This window comes from Somniosus microcephalus, chromosome 2, assembly GCF_052327205.1.
Source record: "Somniosus microcephalus isolate GS21.2 chromosome 2, FLI_Smic_1.0, whole genome shotgun sequence".
Lineage (NCBI taxonomy): Eukaryota > Metazoa > Chordata > Chondrichthyes > Squaliformes > Somniosidae > Somniosus > Somniosus microcephalus.
The window spans coordinates 94,975,720-94,998,244 of NC_140988.1; the positions used below are offsets into that span (position 1 = coordinate 94,975,720).

Below are 22,525 nucleotides of genomic sequence, written 5' to 3' on the forward strand. Positions count from 1 at the left end.
ATTTTCATTCTTGTTTTCAAATCCCTCCATGGCCTCACCCCTGCCTCTCCCTGTAATCTTTCGAAATCTCTGCGCTCTTCCAATTGCGGCCTCTTGCTCAATCCTGACTTCCTTCGCTTCACCATTGGCAGCCGTGCTTTTAGCTGTCTAGGCACTAAGATAGCTAAAAGCACGTCTAACTTTCTTTTAAAATTGTGTAAAAATTTCATTGGTGGTTATTACTTAAGCCGCAATGGCCGCTGAAGAATCATGAAGTCCAGTTTCTGTGAGGGAACGTAAAACAGATGTTACGTCCCTCATTTACACATTTCAGGAAGCTAACACTTGTTTTAGGCTGCCGTCAGAGACCCCTGAAAAATGGCACGATATAATTTTGGGTCTGGCGTTTTTCAGGCGTCCTTGGGACATAGGACGCTGATCACCAAAATTGGGCCTCACGCTCGTTTTTCGCCTGTAAATTTCTATTTCAATTTCTACCCCCAAACGTGTAAACTGGTACTTACCAGGTTATTATGCATAATTCCAAGGAATTTGCAGGCATCCACCAGACTCTGTTTATCATCACTTTTCTCTGCCAGGCCCAGAAACGTTTTCAGATATTCAAGAGCTTCAGAAGAATGCCCTGTGCTGTGGGGGAACAAAATGTTGTAAAAGTATTAATTTAATATGAATCTGAAGTAGAATTCAGGAGAATAAATAGAAAAATCCCGAAAAGCAAATTGAAAGAATTTAAAAACTATCAAGACTTACACAAACATATTTGTTAGCAATTTTCAAATTTCACTATATTCTTTGTTTTATAGCCTTACATACTCTGTATCCTTGATATACAATTCTATTTAACTTTAATGTCAGCCTTGGCTTAACAGTAACACACTCGCCTCACTCCAGAGATTTGAGCACATAATCTAGGCTGACACTTCAGTGTGGCAACGAGAGACTGCTGCACAGTTGGAGGTGCCATCTTTCGGAAGAGATGTTAAATCGAGGCCTTGTCTACCCTCTCAGATGGATGTAAAAGATCCTACTGCAATATTCGAAGAAGAGCAGGAGAGTTCTCCCAGTGTCCTGACCAATATTTATCCCTCAACCAATATCACTAAAATAGATTATCTGGTCATTCATTTCATTGCTGTTTGTGCGACCTTGCTGTGCACAAATTGCCTGCCGCGATTCCCTACATTACAAAGTGATTACACTTGAAAAGTACTTAATTGGCTGTGAAGCCCTTGGGACGTCCTGAGGTCTTGAAAGGAGCTATAAAAATGCAGGTTGTTTCTTTTCTAATAAGTTGTTGGGAAGCTGCTTGCAGTTATTCTAGAAACATAGAAACATAGAAGATAGGAGCAGGAGTAGGCCATTCGGCCCCTCGAGCCTGCTCCGCCATTCAATGCGATCATGGCTGATCATCCAAATTCAGTACCCTGTCCCTGCTTTCTCCCCATATCCCTTGATCCCTTTAGCGTTAAGAAATATATCCAACTCCTTCTTGAATGTATTTAATGAATTGGCCTCAACTGCCTTCTGTGGTAGAGAATTCCACAGGTTCACCACACTCTGGGTGAAGAAATTCCTCCTCATCTCTGTCCTAAATGGCTTACCCCTTATCTTTAGACTGTGACCCCTGGTTCTGGACTCCCCCGCCATCGGGAGCATCCTTCCTGCATCTAGTCTGTCTAGTCCTGTTAGAATTTTATAAGTTTCAATGAGATCCCCTCTCATTCTTCTAAACTCCAGCGAGTATAAGCCCGATCGATCCAATCTCTCCTCATACGTCACTCCTGCCATCCCAGGTATCAGTCTGGTGAATCTTCGCTGCACTCCCTCCATGGCAAGAACATCCTTCCTCAGATAAGGCGACCAAAACTGCACACAATACTCAAGGTGTGGTCTCACCAAGGCCCTGTACAACTGTAGCAAGACATCCTTGCTCCTGTACTCGAATCCTCTCGCTATGAAGGCCAACATACCATTTGCCTTCTTAACTGCCTGCTGCACCTGCATGCTTACCTTCAGCGACTGGTGCACAAGAACACCCAGGTCTCTTTGCACTTCCCCTTCTCCCAATCTATTGCCGTTCAGATAATAATCTGCCTTCCTGTTTTTGCCACCAAAGTGGATAACCTCGCATTTATCCACATTATACTGCATCTGCCATACATCTGCCCAATCACCCAACCTGTCCAAATCATACTGGAGTTTCTCGGCATCCTCCTCACAGCACACACGCCCACCCAGCTTTGTGTCGTCTGCAAACTTGGAGATATTACATCTAGTTCCCTCCTCTAGATCATTAATGTATATTGTGAATAGCTGGGGTCCTAGCACCGATCCCTGCGGTACCCCACTAGTCACTGCCTGCCACTCGGAAAAAGAGCCGTTTATTCCAACTCTTTGCTTCCTGTCTGCCAGCCAGTTCTCTATCCAAGTCAGTACCTTGCCCCCAATCCCATGTGCTTTAACTTTACTGACCATTGCTTTGTAATAGTCTTTCAGACTGTGGTAGTGACATCATGATATCTCAGTTGTTGTATAACTATAGAAATAATTGACAACTTTCATGTGTGCTTATACAAAAATGCAAAATAATTCATCATTTATAAATAATATAAAAATAATTAATTTATTCCCCTTCCAACATACACAATTAATATTTTCCTAATAGAAAAGCCTGAAATAATTAGATTTAATTCTTCATGATTATGTTTTATCCCTATTTCTCTTCCTTATGTTTGTATAAGGTGTATGCTTGTATATCCATATTTACCATTTTGGGTTCTTTCACACTGTTTTCGTAATCAATGGCCTGACAACAGTTTCCATAAGTGGGCTATGTCCCTTATGATTGCAGAGTCTTTTCACTTTCTGCCCTAGCAGAGCATATGGACCCAAGGATTAACAATTAACCCATTTTCAGCAGTCAGTGAATTAAACTATTAGGCCTAGATTTCTCGACATCTCCCCACCTTTGTGCTCACCCCATTTCCTTCTTCCTGAGCTCAGCAGCAGAGGGTTAAGTATTACAATTAAATGAAAATTAGAGATATTTACAAAATTTGCTTGTTTTGAATGCTTGTTTTGTAGCAAGGGATGCCTTTTAAGCCCAGTGTTCTAAGGTCGATAGAGGGATCTCAAAATTGTTTTTGGCAGCTAGGGCCTGTTTAAGCACTCACAGAGCAGAGAAAGGAAGCTGGGAAGCAGACCCAGTGGTATCATTAATATATGTAATTGCCTGACTAATTGTGAAGCACCCCAATTGCAATATTTCATACTTTCAGTGGCATTGCATGAAAAAAGCATGCTGGGGTGATCAAGCGCCAGCTTTGTATTATTGATGGCACCTGCCAAGATGCCACAAACCACTTCTGCAGGTCCTTACCTTGGGTAACTGTCTACTCAGGCTCCTGGTCAGCAGAGAGGATGATGCATACTATACTATCTGCTGCAAGGACATCATGCAGCATAGGGCTGGCAGATCCAGTTACAGTCAATTGTGGCCTGAAACTTGGCTCCATCTCTTTGCAGGCATGCTGCATTATTAAGCTATAGAAACATAAAAGATAGGAGCAGGAGTAGGCCATTCGGCCCTTCAAGCCTGCTCCACCATTCAATGAGCTCATGGCTGATCATCCAAATTCAGTACCCTGTCCCTGCTTTCTCCCCATATCCCTTGATCCCTTTAGCCTTAAGAACTACATCTAACTCCTTCTTGAATATATTTAATGATTTGGCCTCAACTGCCTTCTGTAGTAGAGAATTTCACAGGTTCACTACTCTCTGGGTGAAGAATTTCCTCCTCATCTCAGTCCTAAATGGCTTACCCCTTATCCTTAGACTGTGACCCCTGGTTCTGGACTCCCCCGTCATCAGGAACATCCTTCCTGCATCTAGTCTGTCTAGTCCTGTTACAATTTTATAAGTTTCAATGAGATCCCCTCTCATTCTTCTAAACTCTAGCGAGTATAAGGCTAATCGACCCAATCTCTCTTCATACGTCATTCCTGGCATCCCAGGTATCAGTCTGGTGAATCTTCGCTGCACTCCCTCCATGGCAAGAATATCCTTCCTCAGATAAGGCGACCAAAACTGCACATAATACTCAAGGTGTGGTCTCACCAAGGCCCTGTACAACTGCAGCAAGACATCCCTGCTCCTGTACTCAAATCCTCTCGCGATGAAGGCCAACATACCATTTGCCTTCTTAACCGCCTGCTGCGCCTGCATGTTTACCTTCAGAGACTGGTGCACAAGGACACCCAGGTCTCGTTGCACCTCCCCTTTTCCCAATCTATTGCCGTTCAGATAATAAATTTCCATTCCTGTTTTTGCCACCAAAATGGATAACCTCACATTTATCCACATTATATTGCATCTGCCATGCATTTGCCCTATGGGGATGGTACTGTGGAATGGCACAGAGGGCAACCCTTTACACAACTGTGTCATACAGCACCACTTCCACTTCAGCAGCAATCAAACAATGGGTTGGATACCGAACTGCTCCTTCACTTCCCTGAACGCTCATGACTGCACCTTGTGTTTTCTTTCCCTTTATTTTAGATTGCCTCTTCCTAGTCCCTTGGTGAGAAGCCTTCTGAGGCTCTTCAAGAGTTTTCAGAATTTTTGTCCCCCAATTGTGACACTCCCCTTTATTGGTCCCTATTTCATTAGTTTTAATTAGATACAATTTTAATTTTTCACCACTACTCTGCTCTTTAGAGCCATTGAAATTTACAACTGCGTCTGGAATTTCTGTTGGGATTCCCTGGTGGGAAATTGGCAGGATCTCAGAAAAAAGACATAAATGGCTAAAAAAGGCCATTTATGATGTTTCTTTTAGTGGGGCGGTGGTTGTGGGTCCACTGATCTTCTGCTGAAGTTATGACAGGAGATGGAGAGAACCCTGTAGAAATTCAGGACCTTGAATTTATGTGAATGAACTTATCTAGTTAAATAGACTGTAAGTAGCCCCATTTCTATTTGAAACAAAAACAGAAAAGCAGCACAATTCCATGCTGTTTTCAGCATGTCTTTAGTGCCTGAGGCAGCCAGCGCTAGGGAAACCAACTCTAAAGATCGCCTGAATTTAATAAGGTAAGTTACTTCCCATGTAATCACCATCCCAAATGCTGCCACTGCCGCCCCAACCCCCCAACCTCCAGGCTCCCCGACTCCCGCCCCCAGGCTTCCCAACCTTCGATCTCTCTCCCCTCAACCCTGACCTCCAGGTTCCCTGACCTCCGATCTTCCTCCACCCTGGACTCGACCTCCAAGCTTCCCAACCTCTGATCACCCTACCTCTACCTCTCAGCCCCGGCTTCCAGTCTCCACGAGCCCCGATCTTCCTCCCCCCCGAAGCCACTTCTCCGCCTAGCCTCCCCAGGGCCTGATTGCGCCCCACCCCCCCAGGCCATGGATTCCCCCCTCCCTAGCACCAATCAGAATCTCTTCCGTGGCCTGATTGCTTCCACCCACTGAGGTCTGCCATTCTTCACTTATCTGAGACCAGCTTGGTTGTTTGGCTCTTCCCAAAATCCATCTGCCAAGTTCCCAGCCATCTAATTAGTGGCAGCCCTGAATTTCCTGGTTTCATGTTTGCAATGCAGTTGAGGTAAGCTAGAATGAGAAATATAGCCCTAGAAATTGGATCACGCTATGCCCATTTTATGTCTGTAAAGGTCCAATATGACGGATGGTATGCGTATGCTCATTTCATGCCAGAAATACGCCATCTGTCATTTTGGTTAGGACTCCTCCGTAGGCGTTCAAGGCGAGCACTGAAACATGTGTTAGACTGCATATGGAAATCGGTGGCCTAACACCTGTTTCAGGCCCCCTTTACAAACTCTGATTGCAAATGACAGCAGCATGCCCGTGCTCATTTTCTTCAGGCACTTAGCAGCGAAACCAGATGCTGCCACACAAAAGGTATGTAATAGCTTTTTTACTTACCTTATTGTGGAGCCGGGAGAAGCAGAAGTGCTCCACATTAAATCCGAAGACCACTGCCGGCCACTGCTCACCCCCACCTCCCAACTGCCAGCTCATCCCTCCCGCGAACTCTCCTGAGGGCTGCCACTCCGGGATTGGCGAGCTGCCTCTGGGACTTGATTGTAACCCGCAGCTCGTCAGTAATAAACAAATGAAGCCGGCAGACCAATTTTCTGTGGTCCTGCTGTTGGCCTCATTAAGGTGTGTGCAGCGGGCACTGTACTGGGATCGCGCCCCAGTTCGGGCGCCATCCAATTTCTCGGCCGTAGGGTGCAGCTGTCGCCAGGATCAGCTGCGACTGGCAGAGGCGATAAGGTTTTAAGCCTGAAGATTGGTGAAAGTTTGAATAATGACCACTGTAGCTGTGAATGATTTTTATTTACATTAAGCCTGGACAACCTTGGATTTGGTTATGACTGTCTGTGGAAGTGTGAGATTTTGAATCTCCCAACCCACAGTAAAGGCCTCTCAGAAACAGGTATTGCACTCCCTATGGGCATACCTTTGAATGGAATACGAGCAGTAGAGGTTAGAGGAACGGAGTGTGAGGCAGCATTTAAAGAGTTTGCACCCCTCCAGATATTACACCCCCAAAAATATTCAGGCAATCCAGGTCCTAGGAGGAACTTAATGGGGAAATATTTATTAGAAAATTACAATTCACTAAAGAAGTGAATTTCTCTTCAAGGAAGAAATACTGTCAATGGATGGCTTGTGGGTGACTAGGCCTGTCCCCATCTCCCATGAATAATGATCCCACTAACAGTTGCATGAACAGCAGCAGAGGAGCAATACACCAAGGTATGTGCCTCTACCAGAGTGGTCATCGAGAAGACTATGGGGATCTTATAAGGGTCCTTTTGCTGGTTTGACAGATCAGGAGACATTCGGCAGCATGTTCCAACTTGTGTGTCCTGTATTGTTGTAGCCTGCTGTGCCCTGCACATCTTAACCATACCAAAAGACCTGGACATGGACATTATAGAAACATAGAACATAGAAAAATAGGAGCAGGAGTAGGCCATTTGGCCCTTCGAGCCTGCTCCGCCATTCAATATGATCATGGCTGATCCTCTATCTCAATACCATATTCCCGCTCTCTCCCCATACCCCTTGATGCCTTTTGTGTCTAGAAATCTATCTATCTCCTTCTTAAATATATTCAGTGACTTGGCCTCCACAGCCTTCTGTGGTAGAGAATTCCACATGTTCACCACCCTCTGAGTGAAGAAATTTCTCCTCATCTCAGTCCTAAATGTCCTACCATGTATCCTGAGACTGTGGCCCCTTGTTCTAGACTCCCCAGCCAGGGGAAACATCCTCCCGGCATCCAGTCTGTCTAGCCCTGTCAGAATTTTATACGTTTCAATGAGATCCCCTCTCATTCTTCTAAACTCTAGTGAATACAGGCCTAGGCGACCCAATCTCTCCTCATACGACAGTCCTGTCATCCCAGGAATCAGGTGAACCTTCGCTGCACTCCCTCTATGGCAAGTATATCCTTTCTTAGGTAAGGAGACCAAAACTGCACACAGTACTCCAGGTGTGGTCTCACCAACAACTGTAGTAAGACATCCTTGCTCCTGTACTCAAATCCTCTTGCAATGAAGGCCAACATACCATTTGCCTTCCTAACTGCTTGCTGCACCTGCATGTTTGTTTTCAGTGACTGGTGTACAAGGACACCCAAGTCCCTTTGTACATCAGCATTTCCCAATCTATCACCATTTAAATAATACTCTACCTTTCTGTTTTTCCTACTGAAGTGGATAACTTCACATTTATCCACGTTATACTGCATCTGCCATGTATTTGCCCACTCACTCAACTTGTCTAAATCGCCTTGAAGCCTCTTTGCATCCTCCTCACAACTCACAATCCCACATTCCTGGGAAAGTGGTCATAGCCATTTCTGCTTTAGAGTCAGAAGTACATGGAGGTGAGCATCATGATGACTGTCACTTAGAGGACTCCTCAGTGACTGCTTGCAAGGAGCATCAGAGCATGAATGATCACCTAAGTATTTTCCTCTGTTTAACACAGTCCACGCCTGTTACCAATGCCTTATTTCCTTCACCCCACCTTCGAATAAAGAACTGATCCTTCAATCCAGGGCCATTTTTAGAACATTACAGCACATCAGACCTCTTTGCCCCTACATGGCCATGTAAATAATAATCGCCTGATTGAATAAGTCATCATGAAGTAAATGCAGCCTTTCCTATATGACTCTAATCTCCATGAATAACAGAGCATGACAAAATAGCACATTCTCTTTTAATACAATAAACTCCAAAATGAACACAAGACAACCCACTCTTTCTTCACACCGTTCTTCCCCATGGTTGCTACACATACCTTTTTTTCTCCTATTCTACTGCTTCTCTTAGATGCAACCCGAGGCTCAGTATAACAAGAGGTGATTGGCTGCTCCTGTGCTATGATAGGCTCATGGGACTGAGGTGGTCCTCCTCCTGAACAGGAGCTGCTTCCAGAGCATCACTGGAGCTTGTGCTGGGGCAGCTCAGTGTCATCTCCTATGCAACACCTGCATGGTACTCTGAGGGGGAAGGTGAGAAACCTGGCATGTGCTGCTCTACTGAGACAGCAGTCTCACATAGGTCTGTTCCAGATGTCGCCATCCAACTGGGCCATGGATCTGTCCCCACTGATTAGCAGGCTGATTCTGAAAATGGCAGCCATCAGATTCTGAAAGCCCTGAGAGACAGCAGCTTGCATCCCAACCACCAGGATCTGGAAGCTGGTACACATGGTACTGTCTATCCTGTTCCCAGCTGCCACCAGAGCTGCAGTCTGTTTTTCCATGGAGGAGGATGCACTGACTGGTCCCCAGTTGCTTCTTAGGTGGGGGTCTACTGCAGACTCCAGTAAAGCTGCCACATGCTCCATTAATGGCCTGTAATTTCTGATAGGAGGCATCCGGCGTGCGGATGCCTCCTATCGGGAAAAAATCTACGCCCTTACCTGAGGGCTCCCGAGGTCCATACTCTTCCGCTCCTGAGCCGCTCCTGGTGTACACACGCAAAGGCCCAGGTATCCCAGGGGCGCAGACAGTTTGCAAGCGTCCCTGAGATCACGTGGGCCAGGCGAGCCAATGGGAGAAGGGAAGCCCCCTTCATACTTTTGACAGGTTGACCTGTCAAAGGTATGAATGGGGATCAATGAAAAAAGACACCACAACATTAAATAATTTTTTTTATCACTTTTTAAAATGAGTTAAAATTACATTCAATTAAATATTTTAAACAAAAATTAAATTTTTTGAAAAAAATAATTAAAGTTTTTTACGGGGCTAAAAATAAACTTACCTTTTTTAAAAGTATTTTTACATTATAAATGAGTGATAAAAAATTGTTTTATTTTTTAAAACTCTTATGCTGGTAAAAGCAGGCCTTACGCCTGCTTTTACCAGGCGTAAGATTTTTAAGGGATTTCAGCGGGCGGAGGTTCTGCAGAAAGCGGAACTCTCTCCTTGCAGAGGCCCTTCTCCAGGTCAGGTGTGCGATCTGTCAAGAGGATTCTTGACAGGTCGGAAGTGCCAGTTTTCAGCGCATGCGCTTCGCATGCCTGAAACCGGCACTTGCGAGGTCCCTACGGGTGTGTACACAGCTCGTACATACCCGTAGGCATCGGAAATTACAGACCAATGTCTCTCCGATCTCCCCTCATGACCTCTCTGCACTCATCTTGTCCATGAGACCACCCTACTCCCACTAAACTACTGCCACCCAACTTCCTTTTCCGGCTCTTTTGTTAGCTGACATTGTTAACGGTTTTCTCTCCTCAGGTACTGTCCCCCTCTCCTTCAAATCTGCCGTTATCACCTCTCTCCTCCAAAAAACCCTTGACACCTCTGTCCTTGAAAACAACCGCCCCATCTCCAACCTCCACTTGCTATCCAAAGTCCTTGAACGTGCTGTTGCCTCCCAAATCCATGCCCATCTTTCCCAGAACTCCATGTTTGAATCCCTCCAATCAGGTTTCCGCCCCGCCACAGTACCGAAACGGCTCACATCAAAGTCACAATTGACATCCTTTGTGACTAGGAAAAGAGGGTAGTCAGGAGCAATGTTAGCCCCTTAAAAACTGAAACCGGTGATATTGTCAATGAAAATAAGGAAATGGCGGACATGTTGAATAATTACTTTGTGTCAGTATTTACAGTAGGAGAGGATAGCATGCCGGAAATCCCAAGAAACGAATATTGAATCGGGAACAGGGATTCAATAAAATTAATGTAAGTAAAATAACAATAATGAACAAAATAATGGCACTAAAGAGTGACAAATCCTCAAGACCAGATGGTTTCCATCTAAGGGTTTTAAAGGAAGTAGGTGAGCACATTGCAGAGGGCCTAACTATAATCTTCCAAAGTTCTCTCGATTCAGGAACCGTTCCTTTGGATTGGAAAATTGCGTATGTCATTCTGCTATATAAGAAAGACGAGAGAGGGAAACCAGGGATTTTTAAAATTCGTTTATGGGATGTGGGCGTCGCTGGCAAGGCCAGCATTTATTGTCCATCCCTAATTGCCCTTGAGAAGGTGGTGGTGAGCCGCCTTCTTGAACCGTTGCAGTCCATGTGGTGAAGGTACTCCCACAGTGCTGTTAGGTAGGGAGTTCCAGGATTTTGACCCAGCGACGATGAAGGATCAGCGATATACTTCTAAGTCAGGATGGTGTGTGACTTGGAGGGCAACTTGGATGTGGTGGTCTTCCCATGCGCCTGCTGCCCTTGTTCTTCTAGGTGGAAGAGGTCGCGTGTTTGGGAGGTGCTGCCGAAGAAGCCTTGGCGAGTTGCTGCAGTGCATCTTATAGATGGTACACATTGCAGCCACGGTACGCTGGTGGTGGAGGGAGTGAATGTTTAAGGTGGTAGATGGGGTGCCAAACAAGTGGGCTGCTTTGTCCTGGATGGTGTCGAGCTTCTTGAGTGTTGTTGGAGCTGCACTCATCCAGGCAAGTGGAGAGTATTCCATCACACTCCTTACTTGTGCCTTGTAGATGGTGGAAAGGCTTTGGGGAGTCAGGAGGTGAGACACTCGCCGCAGAATACCTAGCCTCTGACCTGCTCTTGTTGCCAAATTATTTATGTAGCTGGTCCAGTTAAGTTTCTGGTCAATGGTGACCCCCAGGATGTTAATGGTGAGTGATTCTGCGATGGTAATGCCATTGAATGTCAAGGGGCGGTGGTTAGACTCTTGTTTGTTGGAGATAATCGTTGCCTGGCACTTCTGTGGCGCGAATGTTATCTGCCACTTATCAGCCCAAGCCTGAACATCGTCCAGGTCTTATTGCATGCGGGCATGGACTGCTTCATTATCTGAGGAGTTGTGAATGGCACTGAACACTGTGCAGTCATCAGCGAACATCCCCATTTCTGACCTTATGTTGGAGGGAAGATCATTGATGAAGCAACTGAAGATGGTTGGGTCTAGGACACTGCCCTGAGGAACTCCTGCAGCTATGTCTTGGGGCTGTGATGATTGACCTTCAATCACCACAACCATCTTCCTTTGTGCTAGGTATGACTCCAGCCAGTGGAGAGTTTTCCCCCCCCGATTCCCATTGACTTCAGTTTTACCAGGGCTCCTTGATGCCACACTTGGTCAAATGCTGCCTTGATGTCAAGGGTAGTTACTCTCACCTTACCATTGGAATTCAGCTCCTTTGTCCATGTTTGGACCAAGGCTGTAATGAGGTTAGGAACTGAGTGGTCTTGGCAGAACCCAAACTGGGCATCAGTGAGCAGGTTATTGGTGAGTAAGTGCCACTTGATAGAACTGTCGATGACACCTTCCATCACTTTGCTGATGATTGAGAGTAGACTGAAGGGGCGGTAATTGGCCAGATTGGATTTGTCCTGCTTTATGTGGACAAGACATACCTGGGCAGTTTTCCACATTGTCGGATAGATGCCAGTGTTGTAGCTATATTGGAACAGCTTGGCTAGAGGCCCGGCTAGTTCTGGAGCACAAGTCTTCAGCACGATAGCCAGGATGTTGTCAGGGCCTATATCCTTTGCTGTATCTAGTGCGCTGAGCCGTCTTTTGGTATCACGTGGAGTGAATCGAATTGGCTGAAGACTGGCTTCTGTGATGGTGGGGACCTCAGGAGGAGGCCGATATGGATCATCCACTTGCCACTTCTGGCTGAAGATGGGTGAAAACGCTTCAGCTTTGTCTTTTGCACTCACGTGCTGGGCTCCACCATCATTGAGGATGGGGATATTCAGGGAGCTTCCTTCTCCCGTTAGTTGTTTAATGGTCCACCACCATTCATGATTATAGACCACGGGGATCTGGGGTTTCATTCATGTGAATCAGAGTCTGATGAGCCGGTCACAGACAGCCTGTTCAGAAGGCAGATTGTCTCGCTGCCTCCGCCCTCCTGTTCCTCCTCCTCCTCGTCTTCTTCCTCCTCGTCCTCCTCTGCCTCGTCCTCTTCCTCCTCTGCCTCGTCCTCTTCCTCCTCGGCCTGGTCCTCTTCCTCCTCATTCTCCTTCGCCCCATCCTCCTCCACCCCATCCTCCTCCTCCTCGGCCTCTTCCTCCTTGTCCTCCTCTGCCTCGTTGTCCTCCAGAGGTAATGCCGCAATCCCACAGCCCCGATGACTGTGAGGAAGTGTTGTGAGCAGAAGCCTTTAACAAATAATGAGTGACTTCTGCACTTGATTGAACACTCCCTGTCACCAAAAAATCTTGAAATAACTAAAGAGAGCAGTTTCAGTTGCAGGAAGTAGAAAACAGGCACTGAAACTGCAAAACCCTGTCAGGTACAGCTGATAGGGGATGGTGCCTTGAAATAACGATGCTGCAGCCTGCTTTCTGCTTGTAGACGCTAGCTCTCCCTGTCATTGTTCTGTGCTGCCGTTAAGGTAAGTGGCTAAATTTAATGTTGGAGATCGTGCGTCCAGTGAGCGTTGCACAATCACTGACATTACGATCTCTATGATGGCGAGTTCCCTGGTGCTAGGGTTTACCGGCAACGCTACCAACACCACCGTAATGTCATGGGGCACTGGAACCGGCATCAGCTGTCGTTACAGATGACAACGGCATTTCAGCGCCATCTCCTAGCGCTAATGTGTGGTGCAAGCCAGACGCATTATTCCCCCAGGGTGATTGAACACCTCAAAATGATTCAGTTGATCAGAGAGAGCCGGCATGGATTTGTGAAAAGTAGGTCATGCCTGACAAACCTGATTGAATTTTTTGAGGAGGTGACTAAAGTAGTGAACAGGGGAATGTCTATGGATGTTATTTATATGGACTTCCAGAAGGCATTTGATAAAGTTTCACATAAGAGCCTGTTAACTAAAGTAGAAGCCCACGGAATTGAGTGCAAATTATTGACCTGGTTAGGAAATGGTTGAGTGGCAGGAGACAGAGAGTAGGGATAATGGGTAGGTACTCTAATTGGCAGGTTGTGACTAGTGGTGTTCCGCAGGGATCTGTGTTGGGGCCTCAACTATTCACTGTATTTATTAATGACTTAGATGATGGCATAGAAAGTCATATATCCAAATTTGTTGCTGACACATAGATAGGCGGCATTGTAGGCACTGTAGATGAAAGCATAAAATTACAAAGGGATATTGATAGATTAAGTGAATGGGCAAAACTGTGGCAAACGGATTTCACTGAAGGCAAATGTGAGGTCATCCACTTTGGACCTAAAAAGGATAGAGCAGGGTACTTTCTAAATGGTGAAAAGCTAAAAACAGTGGAGATCCAAAGAGACTCGGGGGTTCATGTATATACAGGAAACTTTGTGCTATCCGGCACCAACGGGACCGAGCTGTTGCCGTCCCATCAAAACTGCCGGACAAACCAGCGCTAATGTTGAAATATACGGAGATTTTGAGCTCCGTATCTGGCAACAAACCTAGCAACAGCTTCTAAACAGTCGGCTGTACCTTGCAAGCGTCTCTGTAGCTTAGCAACAGCTTCAGCGAGACCTTGCAGAGCCTGACTGGTGGAAAAAAAAGCAACGAAAAGAAAAAAAACCTAACGAAACGGCTCCTGATTTTTGCTGGTGGCTTGAGCATTCCGGACAGTTAACCTCCGGATAAACCAAAGTTTCCTGTAGATCATTAAAATGTCATGAACAGATACAGAAAATAATCAAAAAGGCTAATGGAATGCTGGCCTTTATATTTAGAGGACTAGAATACAAGAGGGTAGAAGTTAGGCTGCAGCTATACAAAAACCTGGTTAGACCACACCTGGAGTACTGTGAGCAGTTCTGGGCACCACACCTTAGGAAGGATATATTGGTCTTGGAGGGTGTGCAGTGTAGATTTACTAGAATGATACCTGGACTTCAAGGGCTAAGCTACGAGGAGAGATTACACAAATTAGGGTTGTATTCCTTAGAATGTAGAAGGTTAAGGGGTGATCTGAACGAAGTTTTCAAGGTATTAAGGGGAACAGATAGGGTAGATAGAGAGAAAGTATTTCTGCTGGTTGGGGATTCTAGACTGGGGGCCAAGTCTAAAAATTAGAGCCAGACCTTTCAGGAGTGAAATTAGGAAATGATTCTACACACAAAGGGTGGTAGAAGTTTGAAACCCTCTTCCGCAAATGACAATTGGTGTTAGATCAATTATTAATTTTAAATCTGAGATTGCTAGCTTTTTGTTAACCAAAGGTATGAAGGGATAAGGCCCAAAGGCGGATATATGGGATTAGATCGCAGATCAGCCATGATCTCATTGAATGGTGGAACAGGTTCAAGGGGCTGAATGGCCTCCTGCTGTTCCTATGTTAACGATCCCTCCTCATCCTTTTCGACCTGTCTGCAGCCTTTGACACGGTTGACCACTCCATCCTCCTCCAATGCCTCTCCATCGTCGTCCAGCTGAGTGGGCTGCACTCGCCTGGTTCCATTCTTATCTATCTAATCATAGCCAGATACAGGAAACTTTCGTTTAACCGGAGGTTAAATGTCCGGAAAGCTCTATCTACCGGCAAAATTCAGGAGCCGTTTCCTATAAGTTTTTTTACTTCTCGTTGCTTTTTTTTTCCAGTCAGGCTCTGCAAGGTCTAGCTGAAGCTGTTGCTTAGCTACAGAGGCGCTTTTAAGCTGCGGCCGACTGTTTTGAAGCTGTTGCTAAGCAACAGGGTTTGATGATTCACACGGAGCTCAAAAGCTCCGTATGTTTTAACATTAGCGCTGGTTTCTACGGCAGTTTTGATGGTACGGCACCAGCTCGGTCCCGTCAGTGCTGGATACCAGAAAGTTTCCTGTAATCACCTGCAATTTTCTTCCTCCCTGCCCCCGCCCCACCCTGCATCGTTACCTCTGATGTCCCCCAAAGGATCTATCCTTGGCCCCCTCCTATTTCTCATCTATATGTTGCCCCTCGGTGGCATCATCCGAAAACACACCGTCACTTTCCACATGTACGCTGACAACACCCAGCTCTACCTCACCACCACTTCTCTCGACCCCTCCGCTGTCTCTAAATTGTCAGACTGCATCCAGTACTGGATGAGCAGAAATTTCCTCCAATTAAATATTGGGAAAACCGAAGGAATTGTCTTCGGTCCCCACCACAAACTCCGTTCCCTAGCTACCGACTCCATCCCTCTCCCTAGCATCTGTCTGAGGCTAAATCAGACTGTTCGCAACCTTGGTGTCATATATGACCCTGAAATGAGCTTCTGTCCACATATCTGTGTCATAACTAAGGCCGCCTATTTCCACCTCCGTAACATCGCCCGTCTCCACCCCTGCCTCAGCTCGTCTGCTGCTGAAAGCCTCATCCATGCCTTTGTTACCTCTAGACTTGATTATGCCAATGCACTCCTGGCTGGCCTCCCACGTTCTAGCCTACATAAACTTGAGGTCATCCAAAACCCAGCTGCCCGTATCCTAATTCGCATCAAGTCCCGTTCACCCATCACCCCTGTGCTCACTGACCTATATTGGCTCCCGGTTAAGCAAAGCCTCAAATTTAAAATCCTATCCTTGTTTTCAAATCCCGCCATGGCTTCGCCCCTCCCTATTTCTGTAATCTCCTCCGGCCTCACAACCCCCCCCCCCCCAAGATATCTGCACTCCTCTAATTCTGGCCTCTTGAGCATCCCTGATTATAATTGGTCAACCATTGGTGGCCATGCCTTCAACTGATTCCCCCCCTAAACCTCTCTGCCTCTCTTTCCTCCTTAAGACACTCCTTAAAACTTACCTCTTTCATCTGCCCATATTTCTCCTTATATAGCTCGGTGTCAAATTTTGTTTTATAACACTCCTGTGAAGTGCTTTGGGAAGTTTTGCTATGTTAACGGCACCATATAAATACAAGTTGTTGTTCTTGTGAGATCAAGCGAGTTGTAGCAGAGCAACATGAGGCGCGATGTTGGTCCAGGGACTCAAGGGTGGGCTCAACAGTAATTTCCTCTCCCTCTTCATCATCATCTTCTGCCTATTTGTCATTCTCAAAATTGACAAGGAAGAAATTATGTCCCTCATCCTCATCCTCCCCCAGCTGCTGTGTTGGTTCTGCAGGAATGGAAGGTGAAAACTAAGAATGAGTAAGCATGACCCTCTTAGGATTAAGGAGACAGAGAAGGGTGTGGCAGGTTATGGCTGTGTACAGCTTCATAGGGATGCCATGTCAACTGTTCAGGTGTGCTGCCACTAACCTGGGACCAGCACTGTGCCTTCAACCTCAATATTTTCCATGGCAAGAGCAGAGTGCAATCCCCATCAGTTCCATGGGTTGTTCCTCATAGGGAGTGAGGTCACTGATGTCAGGGATGTCCACTCACAGAAAGCCACTGAACTTCTTGCACCAATGATCTACAGTTTTGGAGGTGAGAGAGTTGGCTCATGGTGCCGGTGTCACTTCACTCCATCTGGCATGAGAGACATTTTTTGAGGTTTCCTCCCATGGAGTCCGAGTTGTCTGTCTCTCCTATGTTCAGTCTCCTCGAGGAGGGTTTGAATGTTGGTCTCACTGAAATTATGAACTGTTCCTCCTTGCATTGCTCTTGCCTCTTTTTCAGATGCCTGTGCCAGATAATCCAGTGGTAAACATTCGTGAAAAGTGGGGCAAAATGATTCATGAGCCAATCAGTTACCTGAAAGTGAACTCAATGATCCAAATACTTCCCTACTTACCTGCTGGTTCCCCAGCTTGCTGCTACAATTTTCAGCCAAACGTTGCTTTTTTATAGGCTACAGTCTAATTTCCAAGAGCCGCTTTTATACAGGATTTGCGTTGTAGCCTTTTGACTTGGGTTGAAAATTGGTTGGGAGGCAGACAGAGAGTGGGGGTAAAGGGTACATACTCTGGTGGGATGTGACAAGTGGTGTTCCCCAGGGATTTTGCAATTTAGTATACTGTATTCGCTGCTCACGATGCGGTCTCCTCTACATTGGGGAGACCAAATGCAGATTGGGTGACCGCTTTGCGGAACACCTCCGTTCAGTCCCTAAGGAGGACCCCGAGCTTCCGGTCACCTGTCACTTTAATTCACTGCTCCACTCCCACTCAGACCTCATCATCCTCGGCCTCTTGCATTGTTCCACTGAAGCTCAGCGTAAGCTCGAGGAACAGCACCTCATCTTTTGATTAGGCACTTTATAGCCTTCTGGACTCAACATAGAGTTCAACAATTTCAGATCATAATCCGGCCCCTATCATCTATATATTTTTTATCCACACCTTTTTGTCTGTGTCTTTTTTTCTTCTCTCCCACATGGCAGCTGCCTTCCATTCTGCCAGCGCAATTTACACTTCATCTAGAGCCATTCTTTGTTTCTTAACCTGTCCCATTACCATCTCCTTTTTGCCTTGAATATCTCCTAATGTCTCTTAACTTCTCCTGCCTTCTATCCTATCACAGACCTTCCCTTTTGTTCCTTCATCCCCTCCCCCCTTTCCCAGACCCTACACTTGCTTAAAAATCTGTTCCATTTCCTGCTTTTTTCCAGTTCTGATGAAAGGTCATCGACCTGAAACGGTAACTCTGTTTCTCTCTTCACAGATGCTGCCTGACTTGCTGAGTATCTCCAGCATTTTCTGTTTTTATTTCAGGTTTCCAGCATCTGCAGTATTTTCTTTTTGTTCCCCAGGGATCTGTTCTGGGGCCTCAACTTTTCACTATATTTATCAATGACTTGGATGAAGGAATAGAGAGTTCTATATGCAAGTTTGCAGATGACACTATGTTAGGAGGTACAGTAAATAGTGCAGATGGGAGCAGGAAGTTGTAAAGGGACAGAGACTGATTAAGTGAGTGAGCAAAACTGTGACAAATGAAGGTTAATGTGGCAAGTGTGAGGTCATCCACTTTGGACCCAAGAAAGATAAACTGGATTATTTTCTAAATGGTGAGAAACTAGGAACTGTAGAGCAGCAAAGAGATTGGGAGTCCAAGTAGACAAATCATTTAAAGCTAGTAGACAGGTATAAAATGCAATCTAAAAGGCTAATGGAATGTTGGCCTTTATCCCAAGGGAGCTGGAATACAAAGATAAGGAAGTTATGTTTCAGTAGGATAGAGCCTTAGTCTGACCCCATCTGGAGTACTGCATTTAGTTTTGAACAACGCACCTCAGGAAGGATATATTGGGGTTGGTGGGGGTGTAGCACAGATTCAGCAGAATGATACCAAGGCTTAGAGGGTTAAATTATGAGGACAGGTTGCAGAGACTAGGCTTGTATTCCCTTCAGTATAGAAGATTGAAGATCATCTGATCGAGGTGTTTAAAATATAAAAATGATTTGATAGGGTGGATACGGAGAAATTTTACTCTGGTGAGGAATGAAAAACAAGGGGCATAATCTTAAAAGTAGAGCTGGGCCATTCAGGAAGCACTTTTTCACACAAAAGGTAGTAGAAATCTGGAACTCCCTCCCACTCCACCACCCCCGCAAAGGCTACGCATACTAGGATAATTGGAACTTTCAAGACTGACATAGATTTTTGTTGGGTAAAGTTATCAAGGAATAGGGAGCTAAGGCAGGTAAATGGAGTTGAGGTGCAGATCAGCCATGATCTAATTAAATGGTTGAGCAGGCTCAAGGGGCTGAATGGCCTACTCCTGTTCCTAATATTCCTGGTGTTCAGTATTGCAATGACTGGCGGAGGGGCCATTTAAATTTAAAAGGCCAGAAGATACCTTTTTTAAATTTATTTTTTTCTTTACGTTGTATAGGCTTCTGGAACACAACAACCTGAAAAGTACTATGACTAATATAACTGTATTCATACCAAATTTTTCTCTCTCTGTTATTTTAATGGAGATTTTAACCCATTTAAAATAAATAGATTAACATTTCCATTGAAATAGAAGAGAGAGAGGAATTTGCTAGGCGTGCATTAAACTTTCATACATTAACATTGTTCACAGTATTGGGCTAGAAATTGGCCTCTTTAGCGCCTCCCATCATCGCCTCCGGGGGGGGGGGCGATAACAGGGCGCTAACAACTTACAGTCCGGGCGCACCGATGTTACCACCGCCTGCGAAATTCACCTGGCTGTTTGCGGCGGCGGCAACCCCTAGCGCCATGATCTCCTGCGCCTGGAGATCATGACATCATCGAGCTGCGCAGCGCCCCGGACCGAAACTTCAGTTTTGCCCCCTGCAGCATCACCGGGTAAGATCACTGGCAGCTGCAGGAAGCATTCACCGGGAGGCCGAGCGCTTCGGGGGTGATACTTAAAGGCGAGGTGGCCGAGGTAAGTAAAAAAAATTCTGAAATGCTCGTTCTCTCTTTTTTTTCCTTTGTCTTCTCCAGCGATCTATCACGCCAGCACTCTGCGGCAGTGCATTGGGCTGATTGGACCAGATCGCGGCTACTGTCGGGAACCAGGTAAGTTTTCCCTTGCAGAGCCTGCAGCGATGGCCCTTCCCTTTAAGGGAAGGAGCCTTCTAACGCAACAGTGCTGCATGGCCCATTGTGCAGCGCTGCACATCTACCGCCCTACTTCCTTCCTGGAGCGCTAAAACACAATTTTTTGAAAGCTTGGAATCATTAATGCCTGGCGCTAAGTTTCCCAGCTTTCAAAAGTTACCGCCCCCAAATGGGGCGATACTGAATTTCTCCCCCAATGTCTCTGGCACTGCAGTGTCTTTGTTACTAGAACACATCTGCACACCTCAATATAACTGCTGAAGTCTCCAAATATTTGCTCAATAGGTATTCTCTATGGTGCTTAGGGAGACAAAATACTTTAAAGACAAAGCAATACCCTTAGGCATGTTTTTAGCTGTTTTGTGTTGATTTGTGATATAAATCAGGAAGTTACTTATCTTCCTCGCTTATAGAATGTACTGGACATCCTAATGTTTCTCACATTGCATCTACATAAGGTACAAAAACATATGTATATCACATACAGTCCATACTCTATAGGCCTAATTCTTCATCCAATTTCTTCTGTAGTTTGCAGAATAGCTTAGCAGTATAATAATAAATATGGCTTAACCATGCAGCATAGAGAACTTCTGCACTGAGATTTTGTTATTTCCTTTGAGAAAAACATTATGTACTTTAAGAAACTTCCATAGGAGGCCTTAAAGAGTTAATTTATTTTCTCAGAAAACAGGTTTCCTTCGTCTCAAGGCTGAGAGGAGATGGCACACACTATTTGTATATCAAGGTGATTCCAATTTCCAGCTGGGGAAACAGGACTCTTAACACCCTCATCCCCTGACAACTGTCCAATTATGTATATCACACACGGCCTACTGTTTGCAGTAGAAGTAATCAATAAAGGATGTGGTTGAGTGAACACAGATTTTGGCTGAACCAATGCATGAAAACTTAATCATTTGTTCAGTGTGGAGAAATCAAATATAGCAGAGATGAAAACAGTCACTCTGGGGGGTTGCCAATTGTGCCACCAAGTTTGAGGACCAGAGCTTTTAGCAAGAAGAAAATAGGACTGGTGACAGGTGGAAATTTAAACGACTTTCTTCATTTCATGAATTAATGTAAACACTTTCAATTAATTTTTTTCTCTATGGTCATTTCCAAAATTTCATCTAGGAAAGAACCAGTTTAATTTAATAAATTGTGATGCTTACTGGACTGTTGAATTGCATTTAATATAAATGCAATATGTATAATGTTTGAGTTGTAACACTGTAGAAACATTTGTAACTAAAAAACACTTGTTCCCAATGGAAAAACACTTAATCATCTCAGACTGACCAAAAAAATGAACAGACTGTTAAGCTTAAGGAAAATAATTTTAAAGCAATAATACATGTATTTATAAAACTGAAACCAAAATCAAAAATATTTGAAGAGTTTGAAACATTTGGATAAGTAACTTTAAACACAAAATATATTGGGTGGAACTAACATATCAGTTAGACCTTTGCTACAATAAAATATCTAACATTTACCTGTGCCTCATGCTGTTTTTGAGCTATGCCTAAAAAATAACTGGATAACTTTCACGAAAGGGTCACTCAAGAAGGGCAATGCTTCAAATTTAAGTACTCTGTAATGCTTGGCAACAGACCTCTAACAATTTAGTTTTTCACAGTTGAATGAATTCCCAGTGACAAAATGCAACCTACCTTACCAAGGCCTTAGCCAGAGCTTCATAGGTTTTGCCTAAGCCAATATCATCGTCCATGGAATTGGACAGTTCCAAATACATTTGCAAGTACTAGACAAGAGAGACAGAAATTGTTTGGTAAAAATAGGAGAAAGAAACAGCAAGCACAATCAATTACTTTGGAGCACATTCTATTTTCACTTAGTTTGAAAGGTCTATAATGTTACCTGAACAAACAAAGATATTGAACAGGACTAGGTTTTGTTCAAAGTGAGCCTCTGATACTGATTGATAAAATTATTATAAATGGTCAACACAATTAACTAACATTTAATTCAGATCCACAATTATCCAACAAAATTATGTTTTAATCTTTTTGTCCAAAAATTTCAGTGACTCCTCCACTGAGGCATAAAGATTATTGGCACCTAAAGATGATGTAATGCAAGCTATATCAAGGAAACTTTACAGAGATCTGTTTAATAAGATGTCTTTAACCCTTATACAGTTGACAGGTTCAGTTGAATGATCTTCTCCTTGGGACAGTTTTGTCAGTTTTCAGTTCACATGCCGTGACAATGAAATAAACAGTAATATTGAAGTAATAAAGCGGTTCCAATATCAGCACTAACTTTATTACTGAATATTAATTAACCCTATAGAACTACAACACATAGGCCTATAAATCAGATTGTGCCTTAAAATAGGCTCCCGGCGAGGTGCAGACTCCCCAACCAATTACTATCCATGCTGTTTGCTAATTACAATGGCCCGGAATTTGCGGTCAGCGAGGAAGCGAAGGCTTTCGAACTGCTGTGACGTCAACAGGCTGTCTAAGCAGCCAATCAAAAGGCTGAATTCTCAGACAGCGAACATGGAAGTGAGTAAGCTCTTAAAATTCTAACTTTTTAAAATAGTTAGAGAGAGCAAAAGAAAGATTGGAGCTCTCACATGGGGAAAAGGTAAACTAGAAATAAAGATGGA

At 44.7% G+C, this 22,525-nt stretch overlaps 1 protein-coding gene across 6 annotated transcripts in view; it reads right to left on the reverse strand.

Moving 5' to 3' along the window:
- LOC147122817 (tetratricopeptide repeat protein 29-like) overlaps window positions 1-22,525 on the reverse strand; it is a 547,513-nt gene that overhangs the window by 204,672 nt on the left and 320,316 nt on the right. For all 6 annotated transcript variants that reach the window (XM_086011402.1, XM_086011395.1, XM_086011389.1 and 3 more), the window contains 2 exons: window positions 21,561-21,652; window positions 504-627 (listed from right to left, as the gene is read on the reverse strand). In XM_086011402.1, the coding sequence (XP_085867528.1) occupies window positions 504-627; window positions 21,561-21,652 (216 nt within the window). The remainder of the gene's footprint in view (window positions 1-503; window positions 628-21,560; window positions 21,653-22,525) is intronic.